Source organism: Gopherus flavomarginatus, chromosome 24, assembly GCF_025201925.1.
Source record: "Gopherus flavomarginatus isolate rGopFla2 chromosome 24, rGopFla2.mat.asm, whole genome shotgun sequence".
NCBI classification, from domain to species: Eukaryota; Metazoa; Chordata; order Testudines; family Testudinidae; genus Gopherus; species Gopherus flavomarginatus.
The window spans coordinates 7,537,255-7,553,446 of NC_066640.1; the positions used below are offsets into that span (position 1 = coordinate 7,537,255).

At 47.7% G+C, this 16,192-nt stretch overlaps 1 protein-coding gene across 3 annotated transcripts; it reads right to left on the bottom strand.

The window, feature by feature from the left end:
- Positions 1 to 418: 418 nt before the first annotated feature.
- Positions 419 to 14,850, bottom strand: DUS3L (dihydrouridine synthase 3 like). 3 transcript variants are annotated; one of them, XM_050934258.1, is made up of 13 exons: positions 14,757 to 14,850; positions 11,567 to 11,873; positions 10,379 to 10,990; positions 9,256 to 9,297; positions 8,948 to 9,100; positions 8,441 to 8,557; positions 6,808 to 6,873; positions 6,608 to 6,718; positions 6,018 to 6,114; positions 4,201 to 4,276; positions 2,601 to 2,789; positions 2,349 to 2,477; positions 419 to 612 (listed from the first exon to the last, which is right to left on the bottom strand). In XM_050934258.1, the coding sequence occupies exons 1-13, from the start codon at positions 14,795 to 14,797 to the stop codon at positions 540 to 542; spliced, it is 2,013 nt and encodes a 670-aa protein (XP_050790215.1). In that variant the 5' UTR covers positions 14,798 to 14,850; the 3' UTR covers positions 419 to 539. The 3 variants fall into 3 exon arrangements, 2 of the variants coding, with proteins under 2 accessions (XP_050790215.1, XP_050790216.1); XM_050934259.1 differs by lacking the exons at positions 419 to 612; positions 2,349 to 2,477 and adding an exon at positions 4,824 to 4,960 and having other exon boundaries at positions 2,691 to 2,789; XR_007771417.1 differs by lacking the exons at positions 419 to 612; positions 2,349 to 2,477; positions 2,601 to 2,789 and adding an exon at positions 5,430 to 5,590.
- Positions 14,851 to 16,192: the final 1,342 nt, after the last annotated feature.

Genomic DNA, 16,192 nt, shown 5'->3' on the forward strand with positions numbered 1-16,192 from the left:
GGCAAGCCACTGACCAACGAGCACTTTATTTTTTGCACCAAAGGCCATGAGAAGGCTTTGGAGAAAATGTAAAAGTTACACAGAGATGATGGTCCAGTGGTTATGGCACTAGCTTTGGGCCTGAGAGGTCCAGGTCCCTGCTCTGCGATGGACTTCCTGTGACAACCTGGACAAGCCACTTGGCATCTCTGCCTCTGTTTCCCCACCTCTAAAATGGAAATAAAAAACCTACCCACCCTCCTGGGGGCTGAGCACATTTAAGATTGTGAGGTTCTCAAACTATGGGTAATGAGAACCACAGAAGTATTGCAGCTAGAGATCCTTAGATGGAAGATGGGCAGCTTTCTCAGCCAGAACAGGCTGAGTTGTGACACTTGTCCAATTATCAGATTGTGTAATGACAAACATTAACTAGACATTAAAAAACCATAAAATTTTATTTAATTTCCAGCAGCCAGACACAGATAATCCATATCTCACCAAATACCGCTCTATTGCCTTCTCTTGCTGTGCCTGTTTAAGGACTCTTCCAATCAGTCCTATCTGTAAGAATTTGCCTTGTGTTTAGGCAGGAAGGTAAAGTTTGTAGGTACAGGCCCCAAAAGCATCTCACTGCAACAAAACAGATTTGTATTCAAATACATTCAGATTCTGACAATACCTCAGACTGACACACAGTCATGCAACGTACACTCTATGGTATGCTGTGCTCTCTTTGCAGTAGGGACTAGGGGGTAGATTTTCAATTTAGATGCCTAACTCTCACTGACATTCAGGTGCCTTATTCTCGCAAAGTTGAATTTGTGTCTTGAAACTCCCCATTCCACCTCTTCTTCTGCTTACACTGAACTTGACATGGTGCTCACATGTTAACTACCGGATCCCTTAGTTGGTGTAAATCTGTGTAGTCCCATTGACTTCAATGGAATTGAGGATCTGTCCCATCAATACTACAGAACTCAAATAATATATTTAAGTACCAGAAGTTCACATTAAGGAATATTATGGTTTGTTGTCTTGTATATAAAATGTTTACAACCAAAATTCCTAAAACATCAACGTTTTATTAATGCAGTATCATTATTTATCACAAGACTAGACATGTAGGCAGTGAAATCCAGTAGAGTGAGCAACTATGTACCAACAGACTATAGACCTTCGGCATGAATATAAAGCTACCTGAATGCAGAGCAGACACTGTATACATTATAACCACACTTCTGGAAGCAGGATAGTATTTAATTTCTTTTTTTTTACCTTGAAGGTGACAAGTATATTTTAAGTCTCCTTGCACTTTAATAAAATATAAAGTTTTAAATGTTTTCGTACTTCCAGTGAACAGTATGGAACAGAGGAGCTAACTGGATACTGAAGGTGCAAGGCTCAGCTTGGAAAACGGCATTTACAAAACTTGGCTGAAATGTACAGAAGTTCTAGTAACTTGGTTGTAGGCAGCTGTTTCCAATACTAACAAAACGGACAAGGATTAGATCCCCCCCCCCACCACCCGAAAAAAGGACAAGGCTGCAGCCATATTCCATTTTTGCTTCTTTTCTGTTTCCACAGGATGGAACATGGCAGCTGGCTAGCTACACTCTCAGAATGCCATTTCAGTTGGGGCTGAAAGTCTGCAGAGTCATTTTTTCAAGCACTGTCTGTACACTTTTGGATGCAAGAAAAAAGTCTCCTGAAGTCTAACGTTAATTCTGAAAACCTGCAATGGATTGGAGAGGGGAAAGTCCACCAACTCCACAAGCTGTGGAATTACCTAGACTGGAAGCTCTTTGGGGTAGGGGTGGTCTTTTTGTTCTGTTTTGTACAGCACCTAGCACATGACTGGGGTTCCTAGGCGCTATTGCAAGACAGATAAATAATATACTGGGTACTGTGCAGTCAGTAATCTTGAAAAAAAATTACATTAATTTTCCTGCTTGGTAACAGCCTTCAAATCATGGTCTGGGAAGCACATGACTTGTCAATTCCTCTAGGTTTATATTAGCATCTAGGATAAGACTCATCACAATACAGGCAACTGTGAGCACGTACAGACAAGGAGAGGATAATATGGCAATACAAGGCTTAACTGAAAACCTACTGGAGTGAGGGTATTGTACCATTCTAGTCAGTCTCTTATTGTCACTTACTGTGCTGGGGAAGTAGACCACGATCCTAACCAACCCTACAGAATTCTCATATTGAGGTGGGGAGAGAAGGCAGGATAAAATATGAAGTTCCCATAATCTTTCCATGCCAGTATGATTGTGCATCATGTGGTATTTGAATATTAGGTTGCAGGATGAAATCACTATGACCAACTGTCTATTTTATGACAACTGTTAGCCATTTACCTTATTTTAATCCAGTCGTCCACATTTTGGCTTGCCATTAAGGTCTCCAGATAGTCTCTCCCCATGTAGTACGGAGGCCGCTCATTGATTTTCTGAGGTAGGTACTCCAATAAGCCAGCTGGAATATACCTCACAATGCAAATACATATATTAAATGTCACTGAATTTTATTATTCTACAAAATACTACATTAGAGGCAGAGACCCAGCAAGAAAAAGGTTTCTACCAAAGATGTTTGAGAAAGCAAGTTACCTGCACAAAAATGACAGCCATTCCAGCATGAACTTCCTGGTTTTCTCCACCCCCTGGGTATCTGAACCCCAGTGTTCGAGGCCATAATTGGTAAAATCTTTGAGAATATCAAATCTTTCATTGGAAGAGATGTCCCAGTGTCGCTGTTCTTTAACTTCAGTGAAAATCCAAGGTTTGATCAATGCCCCTCTGCGGTCAGACACGATTGGATCAGAAAGGAAAATGGTTGTAACCAAAGACAGGGCTTTCCAGTTATAAAACTGAAGTTTAGCTACAGACTTGTACATGTGAGACATGGGAGGACTCAGGCCAGACAGCGTTTGTGTTACTGAGTTCCCTCCCCGTGGGCACAGGAAGTGTGCATTTCATTTTCTAGTTAAAGCCTCCTACAAATGCACCTCTGGCAGGAGGATCTGACCACTAACAAGACAATCCAGCCTTTTCAGGGAATCTGCTGGTTTTCACTTTGACCAGCCTTTAGGGCTCAATTCTGTCCTCTTGCATGATCAACTCCCACTGATTTTCCTGGACGCTGCACCCCGGCAAGTGAGGGAATAACTGAGCCCTAACTATTGTGTTTTCCCATGTGCTCTATTTATTTATACTCCAGGAGCCTGCCTAGAGCCAAGACAGAACATGAAGAAATCACGTACCAGCATCTATTTAACCTCAGGGATAACAGGAGGTTTCTGGGTTTTTTTTTAATTGACTAATAGACATTACTCACCTGAGGGATGAAAGACATTAGGAAGTCTGCTTCTAAATCACTTAAGTCTTAGAAAATTCCACCCAGAGAGGTTGTGACTGAGTTAATGTCACACAGGAAGCAGAAGCCAGAGAACTAGATCAAGGTTTTATTCCCTACTCAGGTCTGTTCTTTAACCACAAGAGCCCATAGAAGTGAGAGTCAGGGCAGAGCAAACATAAGGTTAATCATCAGGGTGACTAAGGATGGGATCTGAGAAGTGAAATTGGAAGTAGCTTCTGAAGGGGTGACAGGGTCAATTCTCCAACAGATAAGATATAGGCCAGTGGGCCAAACTGATCAGGGATTAGACAAAAAGGTCCCAGGCCCCAAAATCACTTGTGCTGTGCTGTCCAGTGTCAGAACCAGTTTACTCTGTATTGCAATATCCAAAAGGGAGATTATCAAGGCTGGAGCTTTGGATCTAAAGAGACTTGCATTTTTTTGACCTGCTAGCTGATAAAGAGTTTTAAGAGTTATGCCAACCCTATGAGCAGCAGCTTCTATCCCAAAGATTAAACAGGAGTGTCACCCAAATCATGTGCTCAAGAGCCTGGTTTGGCTGCGAATCATTTGCAGTACCATGCACTTCTGCTTACAGCTCCATCCAGTTTGAGACGTTCCAGCTCTCTCTAAGCTGATGGTGCCTCCTTTAAAGGCTACACCAGAAGCGCAAATACTGCTGTAGCTTTCAGCTCCCATGGAGTCCTCTCTTACACCAGATACACTATAACAAGCCTCCAAGAACAGCCTTGTCAAGGAGGAAACCTTTGTTGTCACGGGCTTTTTTTTTTTTAAATTTCTGTTTCAATATAGCTCACAAACAAAAAATAAGTAGGAAAGGCAGCCATTTACCTTGCAATCATAATTCCTGAAACTCCCGTCTGCATGGCTCGATTAGCATCTTCGTAGGACAAGATATCTCCATTTCCTGCGTTTGGAGAGTGAGCGAAGCCAGGAGGTTAGAGTGGCGCACAAGAGCAGGTCAAAGTGAAATGGCCCAGGATGAAACTCAAAAGTGCCTCTATACTCTGAAAAGCAATCCTGTAAAATGGCATTAGGGTTCCATGTTTGTTCTCTCACAGGTACTACAGATCAAATTTATTCCCTTTACAAAAGGATTTTTTCTAACTGCCAGTCTTGAAAATTCGACCTGGGATCTGAGGGTCCCAACTAGTTTTTTGCCTTGTGTGTCACTGCCCTACAATTCAGAGATGCCAAGCTTCCTGTGAGACATTTAGAACGTTTATAAAAAAAAATTACGGAGGTTTCTCGGACCTTTCTCCCCCCTCTGATCTCCCTTTAGAAACCAGCATCTCACCCTGCCCCCAGAGAAACTAGAAACTTTTCTTCCTCTCCTCGCTGTCTATGGCCATGGGGAGGTCAAGGACCCCCTAGTCCCCACCCTCAAACAGGGAGAAGGGGAGGCTCAGCCCTAGGAAAGCTGCCCTCCTACGCCTCCTAGGATCCTTAATTACCTTGGCCAGTGCTGGGCCTGAACCTCGTTCCTGGATGATCCTCCTCCTCTTCTTCCTCTGGTACGTTCCCTCTCTTCTGCCATTGCCTCCTCCTGCCCCTCTGGCTTCTCTTCCTCCACAGACTGAGCAGTGAGGGTCTGAGAGGAGGCAAGCCATGGTGATTGTTAGTAGAGCTTATGAAGCTGCTGGATTCACTGCCCAAGGCATGGGCTGTGTTGCACTCTGACGGCCCTGCGTGAATCCTGCTGACTAGCTCTAGATACCTAGAGCATGTTAACATAGTCCAGCAAGGTCGGCATGGGGCAGTAAAAGTGCAGTATACACAGTCTGTGGCTTGGGCGGTGAATCCAGCAGCACCCCAAGCCACGCAAAATCACTATGACTCACCTCCTATCGGACCCTCACTTCACAGTCTTTGAGTGTGTGTGAGGGAGAGAACGACGCCCTTCACAGCTGCAGCGCAATTTGTTGTTTCTCAGACCCGAGTGGCGGTGACTGACATGCACACACCTATTTGTGTGTGTGTGTGTGTGTGTGTGTGTGTGTGTGTGTAATATTTTATAGGTCAAGTTCTACTGTCACACCTGTGCAACCATATTATCTTACCCTTGGGTTTCAGAAGCATGAGGACAGAATTGTGTTAGACAATAATTCAATTGACGATTCACAAACAGGAATGAACTACAGCTCACTCTGTCCAAGCCCTCCTGGCTCCACAACGCTAACAGGAGTTTAATGGTAGACGAGACTTGGAATACACAAGGGGACTGTGGAGGAGATTCATACGTCAGTTCATTGACCTGAATGGAGTTATACCACAGTAGAACTGTTGGGTAATTTTTCAGACCAGAACTGCATTTTAAGCTAAGTGGCCAACCACTACTGTGACAGCCGATCTATCACCTCTCTGACATCACTTTAGGGACTTGTCATTAGTTCTCTCTCTCTCTCTCTCTGCTTCACTCTTCCTCCCCCAAGACTGACTGTGCTAAGGTCTCAACTTTCTCTCAAACAAATAACAAAGACAATCTCACTGAAGGAGATGCGAGTTTGGGGAGGGGGCACCAGATCTTACATTAACTGGACCAGTAATATTTTAACCATACACAGATCAGATTTCAGAGAAACAAACTGTTTTAAAATAACCTAATCATTAAAAAGTTTAAAAAATAAAATTATCAGAGAGAAACATACCAAATAGAGGCATTGGGCTGGCTAATTTAGCACACTCTGCTATGTACTCCCAGTCTGCAACCTTTGTGTAACGCTGTTCTCTAGATCGGCCATGAAGCTAACAGAAAAAAAGAGTTACAATTAGTACCTCACCAAGTATCTAAACCAGCCAGGTCGAGATGCTACAAGAAAGGCAACAAGTTCAAAATGGATGAGAGTGAAATGCTTTAATAGCACAGAATCTAAGCATTCTGCAGAGGTCAGTGCTGCAGTGAACAGTAGGGGAACTGGTTAGCAGAATTCAAAAAGACATCCTGAACATACATAACATTGTCAGTGCTTGCAAGCTAGAGCAACAAGCCATAGGGATTATCAATGTGGACAGAGACCAAGGTGGTATTGATGATGATGTGTCCCTCACTGTAGTATCTCCTCCCCTCATAATGCAATTTTGCACAGATGCCTGGGTTCATGCCTCTATCCTGATGCATCAGGCACAGGCCACTACTGAAAGGATTATTGGACTAGATGCACTTAAATGATGACAGACAGACAAAGCATCATGGACTCTGGCCAAATTCCTGACATCAAACACAGGAAGGGGCCCATACCGTGACCATGGAAGCTCCCCACTTCCGGATGTTGGGGATTACTTTATGAGCTAGGTTGACTTTTTCTTGCACACCAGTCCTTATCTTCACTGTCAGAGGAACATCCAGTACCTGAAGAGAGGGAGCAGTAAAGCTAAATCAGACAAAAGAGTTTTGTTTGGAAGCTTGTTTTTCTCAGCCCGGGGATGCGTGGTACTTACCGAATTCATTCCTCTGACAATCTGTTCAAACTTGTTGGAACGGTTCATTAAGGCACATCCACCTCCCTATGAAATAAAACAGGTACTGTCAGAGATCCTTGTATTTTCACCTAACCCAAGAACCTTGCTGAAATTAACCAGGCAGCTGCCTTTCACTTCTATAAACTAGAGAAGATTTGTACTTTCATCCTGAAGGGCAGTCAAGATTGACAGATAGAGCAACTGCATGCTGTAGCTTTGGGGGCCGATATTGTATGACGTATAGGAATGGTTTATGCATTATTATGGGCTGAGGACTGTATGCAGCTCAGGGTGGGAGCATTATCACAGTTCCTCCAGGAACTAAAAACAGTGGTGGGTAATTAAGGTAAAATTAAAACAACCCCAGAGAGGCTGGACTATCCCTGCAAGTAGCTCACACATACTGGCTCAAACTGGGATTTCCAGAGACGAACAGACAAAGAAAGGGCTTTTGGTATAAAAAGGCTGAGTTTAAACTGACAGAGGGCTTTCTTTCTGATTCAGCAAATGGACAGGACTTTCTGTCCACAGGGGGACCTCAGCCTTGTGGAAGGGTAAGAAACACTTTGCTGTGCCCCAAGAGCCATAAGACTGGTGGCTGACCTCTGGTAAGCGTTTAAAGATGCGGATAGGGACTTACTGTTTTTTGTGTGTTATTCTCAGGGCAAAAGCATTACAGAGAAAAATGTATTTTGCTCTGTATAGCTTGGCTGCTTTGTGTCAGCTGGCTGACAACTGGTATACACTGTGGAAACACCTGGAGAACAGCTAATCACAGGTGCTGGACCCCAGCCAGACTTGCTGGGAAAATCACAGTGAAGTGCAGAGGGACTCCAAGCCTAAACACTCATCTGGAGGAAAAGAGACACAGGTCTCCACATGAGAAAGGTGACAGCTAGGAAGCCTGAAACCTTTAAGTGAAAGTCCTGGAGGAAGACTGGGGTGGAGGGATGTCAAAGGTGCAGTTAACCCTGAAACTGGGACAACGATCAGAAAGGCCACTCTACAAACTGCACATCTCTCTACACCGGGGCAGATCTGTTGAAAAATTTAGGGCTGTGGTTGCTAAGGTCACTCACAAAATAAGCTCTCACTAGTGTGTTGGGCCTGCAGAGCATGAGCTGCATTCTGGCCTGGCTTACACACCCGCAACAGAACTAACTAGTGTTAATTGTTAACACAAGTTACTGGGCTCCCTACAAGAGTAACTGGTTGAAATTCCATGGTCTGTGTGGTACAGGAGGGCAGAGTAAATGGTTCCTTCTGGCCTTATTTTCTATGACCTAGGTTCCAGTTGAAGAAAATTTGTTGCTGAGATGCTGCAGGATTCAGAATAAACCTAAGCTTGACTTTCAGATCCCAGGCTGAGTTTGCAGTGCTGACAGTTAGAAAAAGCCATCTTACTATTTGTAAGATGAACACGTTTGCTATGAAGTCATTGAAACAAGCCTTGGAATAGAGAAGGTTACTCTGTGTGTAGAAATAATGGTCCTTAGACTGAACAGGCAGTGGCAACATTTAAGTAGTGTTGTGAACAGACGAGGGATTGGGAGGTAAAGCAAAGGAAAGACACCTGCTCAGAGAAAGGATGGAGGATATTGTTAAATGTTACCTTCTTATACACCAGATCTATTGGGCACCCAACGTTGATGTCTACAAAATCCATCTCAATGGTCTGGTTCAGAAGCTCTGCACATCTGGTCATAGTGTCTGGAAATGCTCCCTCTAGCTGAAAGGGAAAACAGGACAGATTCAGCCAAAATGAGCTGACTTCTTCCAAAAAAAAAAAAAAAAGCCTGAGTCTCAGCTTAAAGACACAAGGGCAGTTCACCCACAGGGAAAGTTACTCTCTGCAGGTGCCCAGTGGACGATGTTTCCCCAAGTAAGAAATACATGAGTTGTTTCTGGATTCCCTCATTGTTGGAAAACGTATAGCTCAGTGGTTTGCACACTGTCCTACTAAACCCAGGGTTGTGAGTTCAGTCCTTGAGGAGCCCACTTAGGGATTTGGGGCAAAAATCTGTCTGGGGATTGGCCCTGCTTTGAGCAGGGGGTTGGACTAGATGACCTCCTGAGGTCCCTTCCAACTCTGATGATCTATGAAGTGACGATACTGGACCTGCACTCCAAAAAGATCTTCTGTGTAGTGCCGCTTCAAGAGAGCCCATTCAGAGGACTGGCCTTGGAGCAAGTTTGTGCACACAGCCATTTCTCCACAGGTGACATCCGCTCCAAAACGCTTGCATATTCTCCGGAAAGGAAGGTTACCACACTGAAACCCAGAGCAGCAAGAGAGGGTTAGGATACGTACTGGCAAAATTTTTGACCTGCACTACTCATGTGTGGAACTTATCTCATCAAAGTGGTTTTACAGCCAATTTACACAAGTGGGAAAAAAACATATTCTGTTAGAACTATTCTACCTACCGTTGTTAAGGGAGCCAGGTAGAGTTTGCCTTGGATATCCAACTGGAAAACAAACACAGGAAAAGCATATTAGAAGAGCTAAAATAGTGAAGGCCAAGTGGGGAATTTCAGTTAGACACGCTCGGAGTTTGGCTTTTACAGAATTTACCACATTTCCTTTTAGTTTTTAAATTAAGTATTCCTCTGCAGCATTTGAAACCCCACACTGCAGCACTGCGCTAGGGCAGGAGGACTAGAAAATAAAACTGACTCATCTATTTCATTACCCTAGCAGAGTGAAGTGAAAAAGAGCTATAGAAATGGGGAAAACAACATTTTAGTAACAGCAGGTGGTACGAGAGAGAGAGAAGGGAGCTGGTTTTTCTGGAAAGCAATGATTTTTTTCTTAGCCTGACAGCCTTTCTGGGTACATTTCCTCTTAAAGATCCTGAGGCATTTGCCAGGTGAATTCAGATCAAGCAGAGCTAGGTGGTTTTCACATGAGCAAGACAAAATGTTTTTCTGAACAGCAGACCTGAAAAGCATTTATTACAATATAATTAACATCACAACCTTCAAAGATCCAAATCATTAACTGTCTAACCATGTTTGAGAACAAAACTCGGGGGAAGGCGGTAAAGGGGTTTTGGATAAGCAGGAGAGCAACGTATGATGCATGCTGCAGCACATGGGAGTGGCAGCTGTTTTCTGACTCTCAGGCTGGATAATTGGGGTTACTCGGTTTATAAAGAGAGAATCACTGAAATACATTTTAAACCAAAGGCTCAGACCAGAGACCTAGGAGTTCTCTAATCACAGTAGACATTAGACAGCTGTGTACTGAGGCCTCTCCCCTCACCAGGGGTCTGAGATACCAATCTCCACTGTAGTATGACCCCACTCGTAAAAACCTTTTTCTTGTTTCAATGCAGAACCAGAAAGACTTCTCCTCCACCCAAGGACTAAGGGCATGTACATGAGGAGTGTTTCACCAGCACCTCTGGCACCTCAACTACACTCACCTCAGCCAAGATTGCCAGACACCCCGGCTGAGGCTTTTCAAATGCAACTTAAACTACTTGATTGTTGCCCAGTATCACATGCATCCACAGAATAGGACCCCATCCTCAGCTTTAGCACTTACTCTTTTTTTCTCACACAGCCGCAGTTTTATAACATCTTCATCTGTCACTGGGCCTATTGTTTTGAGAGTGGAATCCTTTGATGCATCCGCTAGGCAGGAACTCTGCAGGACCATTGATTCAGAAGCTTCTCCCTTCTCTGACACTGTGAGACATTCTGGTGCCTCCTCCCCAGGAGGTAGGACATCCAGGCCCTCTGCGTTCCCTTTGGATGCTGTGCAGTTTGTCATCCCTTTCTCCTCTGTTGAGTTGCCTGTTGCCTTGTTTCCCGCATTGCCTGCGCTGCTGGGCTTGCCCAAGTGACTAAGGTACTCACTGGATTTGTCAAAGCAAACTTTTTTCTTGCGCAGACGCTGCTGGAGCTCTTTGCTGAGGCTGTTTCTCACCAGTGGTTTCCCTTCCCACTGCTTTACAAGGTCCTCATTAATGATATTCCTGTAGTCCTCCCCCAGGTGTGCCCTAGCAAAGCGGCACGTGACTCCATAAATGCACTTTCCGAAGGTCTTGAAGAGTATGCAGCTATCCCCGAGGTCTGAGGGCTTCACAGCCATGTACTCCCCAACATCATGCAGGAAGCGGCACTGTGAGCCAAAATAGCACTTCTCTGCACATTCCTTCAACGACAAAACACACTTTCAATGTAAAACCATCAAAACCCCTTCTGTGTAAATGGCTCATTTTTACTCTGTGTGTCAGTTTTGTTTCCAGGAGGAGTTCCATGGACTTCAGTTACACACACACACATGCTTACCACTTGTCTAGTTTAGAGAAACTAGCATCTGTGTAAAACATCAGTGCAACTTCACCAATACAAGCTCCTAATGTAGACACACTGGATCAATGCAAAATGGGGCTTGCACTCATACAACTTACCCCAGTGACTTATGGGGATATGTTGAACTAGTGCATATTCCGAATTACCCTCTTGCAGTGCATCTACAGTGGGGGGTGCAGGAGCTGTGCCAGCACAAAAGCCACCAGACTAGACAGGGCCTAAATAAAGTGCAGGCTCTCTGAGGCTTTTTAGCTGAATTACCCACTCCTGAAAATAAGTAACATCCATTCCATAGGTACATAGATGGCTCATTCACGACATATTATTAGGAATCCAAATGCATGCTAGGTGCTTTACAGCTAAAGATATTCTTATCTAAAGAACCTGAAGTTGCCAACCATAGCCAACCACTTACCTGAATTACTGATTGGCACAGCCTATCCTTTTCATAGTGCTTTGGCTTCATACATGGCCGACTCTTATTCTGGCCTCTGGCTCTCTTCCGTTCCTGGGGTTTCTTCTCCTCCTCTTTTAAAACTTCCTCTTGGCTTCCTTGCTTCCTAACTTGATCACCACCATCTAGCTTCATCTGTTTTGCTGGAGGCTCTGTCTGGTCATTGCTACTAGGATCTTCCTCCTCATCATCTTGATTGTTTTCCTGATTCCTGGATTCCCTTTCCGCTTTGAGATAAGCATGGAACTGTTCTTTCGAGGAGAGATACCTACAGTGCAAGAGTGCTCTCATTAAACTTCTGACTGATCATTTGACATGTGCTACGTTGCACAGCAATGTTTACTGATGAGAGAACAGGCAGACCGAAAGAAGTATATTCTACAAAAAGGAAATTAAAACCAGGATTAACTTTTCTGACCACAGAGATGCCACAAAGCAAAATGTGAAGTAGGATCATTCTTGAGCTAGTCTTTTCATCTGCTCCACAGACACTGGGCTTGCAGAGTTATTGAAAACCAAGTTAGGGCCCCAGTTCTTCACTACACTGAGGCTATGACAAGACACAGTGGACAGTTAGAGAGGTCCAACTCGCACTGCGGATGACAGGTGATCCAGCAGGTGGTCAGGTACAACAGAGCTCAGGTCCTCCTTCCACTGTATTCTTCCCCTTATACCAGAATAGCGGGATAGCTGGCAAAGGAAACAGATCCACTGGGAATCCCCAACTATGCAAAAATAGGGCAGTTTATAGCTTGCCTCATGTTCAGTGTGGACATGTAATCTAGGAGCAAAACAGCTCCCAGACCATTTGAATTAAGCCAGTGTGATGTAGGCTGTTGCCTGAAGCATGTGTACTGCCTCTCTGCATTAAAGATGAGGCCTGATGTACAGTGTATTCCTCATCTCTACGGTAGATTTTTGGGGTTGGAAACCATTGAAAAACTGAGGAAGCACCACAGACACCTTCATAAGTAGAACTGACAGCCTTTATTACTAGCATCTTCTACAGAGAGCAGCAAAATACAGTGAAACTTGTCTAAGTGACCATTTATGCCAACTTTATTGACACCCTCTCCTCCCAGTTTGTCCATTTCTACCACCTATTATGTTTTGTCATAATCCTTGATTAGGAGCTTACTGGGGCAGAGACTGTACAATGTATAGCACAACAGGACCTCAATCTTTGACTGAGGCCTCCAGGCTACACTGTTAATACAAAAATTTATTCACAAGACTGACAAAAGACTAATTGCTTAATGGAGGTGGGACAGCATTATAAACTGAACATTTGAGGATACTTTAGGTTGGTTTCCTAAAACACAAAGGTGGACCAAAAATCCATCTTTAGGTACCTAAATAAAAGTGGTGTGATTTTCAGAAGTGCCAAGCGCCTTCAGCTCTTGCTGACTTCAATGATAATTGTGTGTGCTCATGACCTCTGAAAATGTCGCCACTTTTATTTAGGTACTGACTTTTAAATACGTAACTTCACAAAGCTTGCTGTGGTCTCTCACACAGGTTTCCCTAACTGACTGGTAAGCGGAGGACAGTAACTTAACTCATCAAGGGCAAGTCACAAGGCCCCTAACATTTTCCAGTTCTCCTGTATTTGTGCTCTCTCCATAGTTTGCAAGGCCTCTTATGAGCTTTCCTACAAATTATGATACTGTCTGTGTCAAAGGCACCTGTTGATATTTGCTGGGTGTTGAATGGCCAGCTGCTTTAACTACCTCAACCCACAAAGTCATGTAGGATGAGTGGAGGGATGGGGACTCCAGGGGCCATCTGTCATGGGGCAGCCTGGGGAAAGGCACTGTGGTATTTTAACAACACGGCAGGTCCTCTGTTGCTGATTGCTTGCTTTTAAGTACCAAGTAACTGAATAACTGAACAACAGCCTTCTAAGTGGGTCACTCCAGCCTGGGAACCCAGAGCACCAGACCCAAAGCCACCCAACTTCTGTGGCCCCGAGGGCTCCGTCAACCACACATCAGGCACCCAAAGTCCAGAACCAGTTTGCATGAAGGGAGCAGGTGGCTCCTGGCTTAGCGAGCGAAGGTGGATGCTGGGAGGGGGCTCCTGGGGTAGCCCAGGAAAGGGGTGCTGAGAAGGGGGGGGCTGGGAATGGTGGGTGTCTCTGGGGTGGTTCCCTGGGGATGTCTTAGTGGAGGGGGGGGTTCCCTGAGGAGGCAGGGGAAGGGGACCATGTGGGGGGGGGGTTCCCAGGAGAGGGGGCAGAGGAAGGGGACCCTGGGGGTTTCCCTGAGGCTGCAGGGGAAGGGGACCCTGAGGAGGTTCCCGGGGAGGATGAAGGGGACCCGGGAGAGGTCTCAGGGAGCAGGGGGCTTCCCTGAGGGTGTGGGGCCCGGGGGGGTTCCCAGGGAAGGGAGCAGAGGAAGGGGACCCTGGGGAGGTCTCAAAGGGGAGTTCCCTGAGGGGCGGGGGAAAGGGGGTTCCCTGAGGGGGCAGGGACCCTGGGGAGGTCTCAGGGGGAGTTCCCTGAGGGGGCAAAGGAAGGGGGCCCTGGGGGGGTTCCCTGAGGGGGCGGGGGCCCTGTAGGGTCTCGGGGGGGGGTTCCCTGGGGGGGCGGAGGAAGGGGGCCCTGGGGGGGCGGAGGAAGGGGGCCCTGGGGGGGTCTCGGGTGGGTTCCCTGAGGGGGCGGGGGAAGTGGGCCCTGGGGAGGTCTCGGGGGGGGGTTCCCTGAGGGAGCGGGGGGAAGGGGGCCCGGGGGGGGCGGAGGAAGGGGGCCCTGGGGGGGGTCTCGGGTGGGTTCCCTGAGGGGGCGGGGGGGAAGGGGGCCCTGGGGGGGGTTCCCTGAGGGGGCGGGGGAAGTGGGCCCTGGGGAGGTCTCGGGGGGGGGTTCCCTGAGGGGGCGGGGGAAGTGGGCCCTGGGGAGGTCTCGGGGGGGGTTCCCTGAGGGGGCGGGGGGAAGGGGGCCCTGGGGGGGGCGGAGGAAGGGGGCCCTGGGGGGGGTCTCGGGTGGGTTCCCTGAGGGGGCGGGGAAAGGGGGCCCTGGGGGGGGTCTCGGGGGGGTTCCCTGAGGGGGCGGAGGGAGGAGGCCCTGGGGAGGTCCCAGGGGAAGGGGGATCCGAGGCGAGCTGAGCTCGGCTCGGCCCGGCCGGGGGCGGGGGCGGGGGCGGCCCGTACTCACTGGGCTCTGATGGGCGCCACGCCGGCCCCCGCCGCCTCCATGCCGCGCGCCGCGGTGAAGGCCCCGGCTCGCTCGCCGGCTCCCCCCACGAGAGCGAGCGCGGCCGCCTGGGTCACGCGCCCGCGAGGGGCGGGGCCGGGGGCGGGGCTGGGGTGAGAGGAAGAGACCAAGGCAGAAGGACCGTACCATGTAGGGGGGAGGAGGGGCAGGTTGTACCATGTGGCCTGGCTAGTAAGCATGGCCTGGGCTGGGGGCTCAGAGGTCCAGGAGGCTGCAGCAGCCCCAGGCGAAGCTAAGGGCTTGGAGCAAGGGGCGGGCTTGGAGCAAGGGGGTGGCCTGGGGCAAGGGGGCTGCCCAGCAGCCAGTGGGAGGTGACCCTGGGCCATTGCCCCAGCTGCTGGCCTGGCAGCACACACCCTGGGTGTTGCCCAAATTCCCTGCTGGGGTTGCCTTTCTGCAGCTGTTTGGGGCTGCACCCCGGTCATGCTGGGCCATCCCACTGGGTTCTCCCGGCACTGGCAGGCAGGGTCCCCTCTGCCGTCGGGAAGGGCACTCGGGTCACCTGTACTGAAGCCGGCTGACCCCACGGTGCCGCCGGCTGGCATGAGTCCACCAGGAGGCTGGTGATATTTGGGGTTTCTCTTGAGGCCCCAGCGCCTGGCGTCGTGTGCTCCTGGGAGAGTCAGCTTTAATTCCATTTTAACAAAAAAAAAAGTGTCTGGCCCTTATGGTTGTGGGGGAACAGCTTGAAAACATAATGCCTAAGGGCTAAAAAACCAGAAGGGGGCAAAAAAGTCCCAACGCTCTTTTTTGGGGGGGTGGGGGTGGGGTCAAGATTTTTAAAGCACTCTCTTGATTTGGGGGGGGCCTGACTCATGACTTTGGATGCCTGGGTTTGTCAAACTGAGCAAGGCATCTCTGTGCAGCATCGCAGGACCTGCTGACATCTTGTCACAGGAAGGTAGGGGTGATGAGTTGCTGGGGCTAACCTGCTCTTTGTGGGTTTGAGGGGCTCAGCGGTTGGATGTGTCCATTCAAGAGGCTGTGGGTGTGGCTTTGTGAAAACTTTGAAAAGGTTGGTGTCCTGGAAGAGCTGTGGTCCTGTGGAAAGCATACAGTGGGGTTGTCTTTATCATGAGTATGGCACCACTGGTATTTACCCAGACAGAGGTGACTGCTGCTTTTGAGGGCTGAGAATAAATTGGTCAAGGCTTAACTCTTAAACTCAGAATCTCATCTCCATCCCTGAAATTCAGTGTATTCTAACAAGAGCTCTGAGTACCTTGAAAGCTGTTCTCTTTCACGCAGGTGCCGACTTTCCAATGTGCCAGGGGGTGCTCGACCCCTGGCTCTACCCCAGGCCCTGCCCCCACTCCACCCTTTCCCCCAAGGCCCTACCCCACATACCTCTTTTCACCCCTGCCCCACCTCTTCCT

What these genes read in the sequence shown, in the direction of transcription:
- DUS3L (XM_050934258.1), bottom strand. Translation starts at nt 14,797, where the DNA reads ATGGAGGCGGCGGGGGCCGGCGTGGCGCCCATCAGAGCCCA. An exon ending in CAGCCCAATGCCTCTATTTG is followed by an intron (nt 4,277 to 6,017) that starts GTATGTTTCTCT and finishes CTCCAAACGCAG; the next exon opens with GAAATGGAGATATCTTGTCC. An exon ending in TGGCTGTCATTTTTGTGCAG is followed by an intron (nt 2,478 to 2,600) that starts GTAACTTGCTTT and finishes TTGCATTGTGAG; the next exon opens with GTATATTCCAGCTGGCTTAT.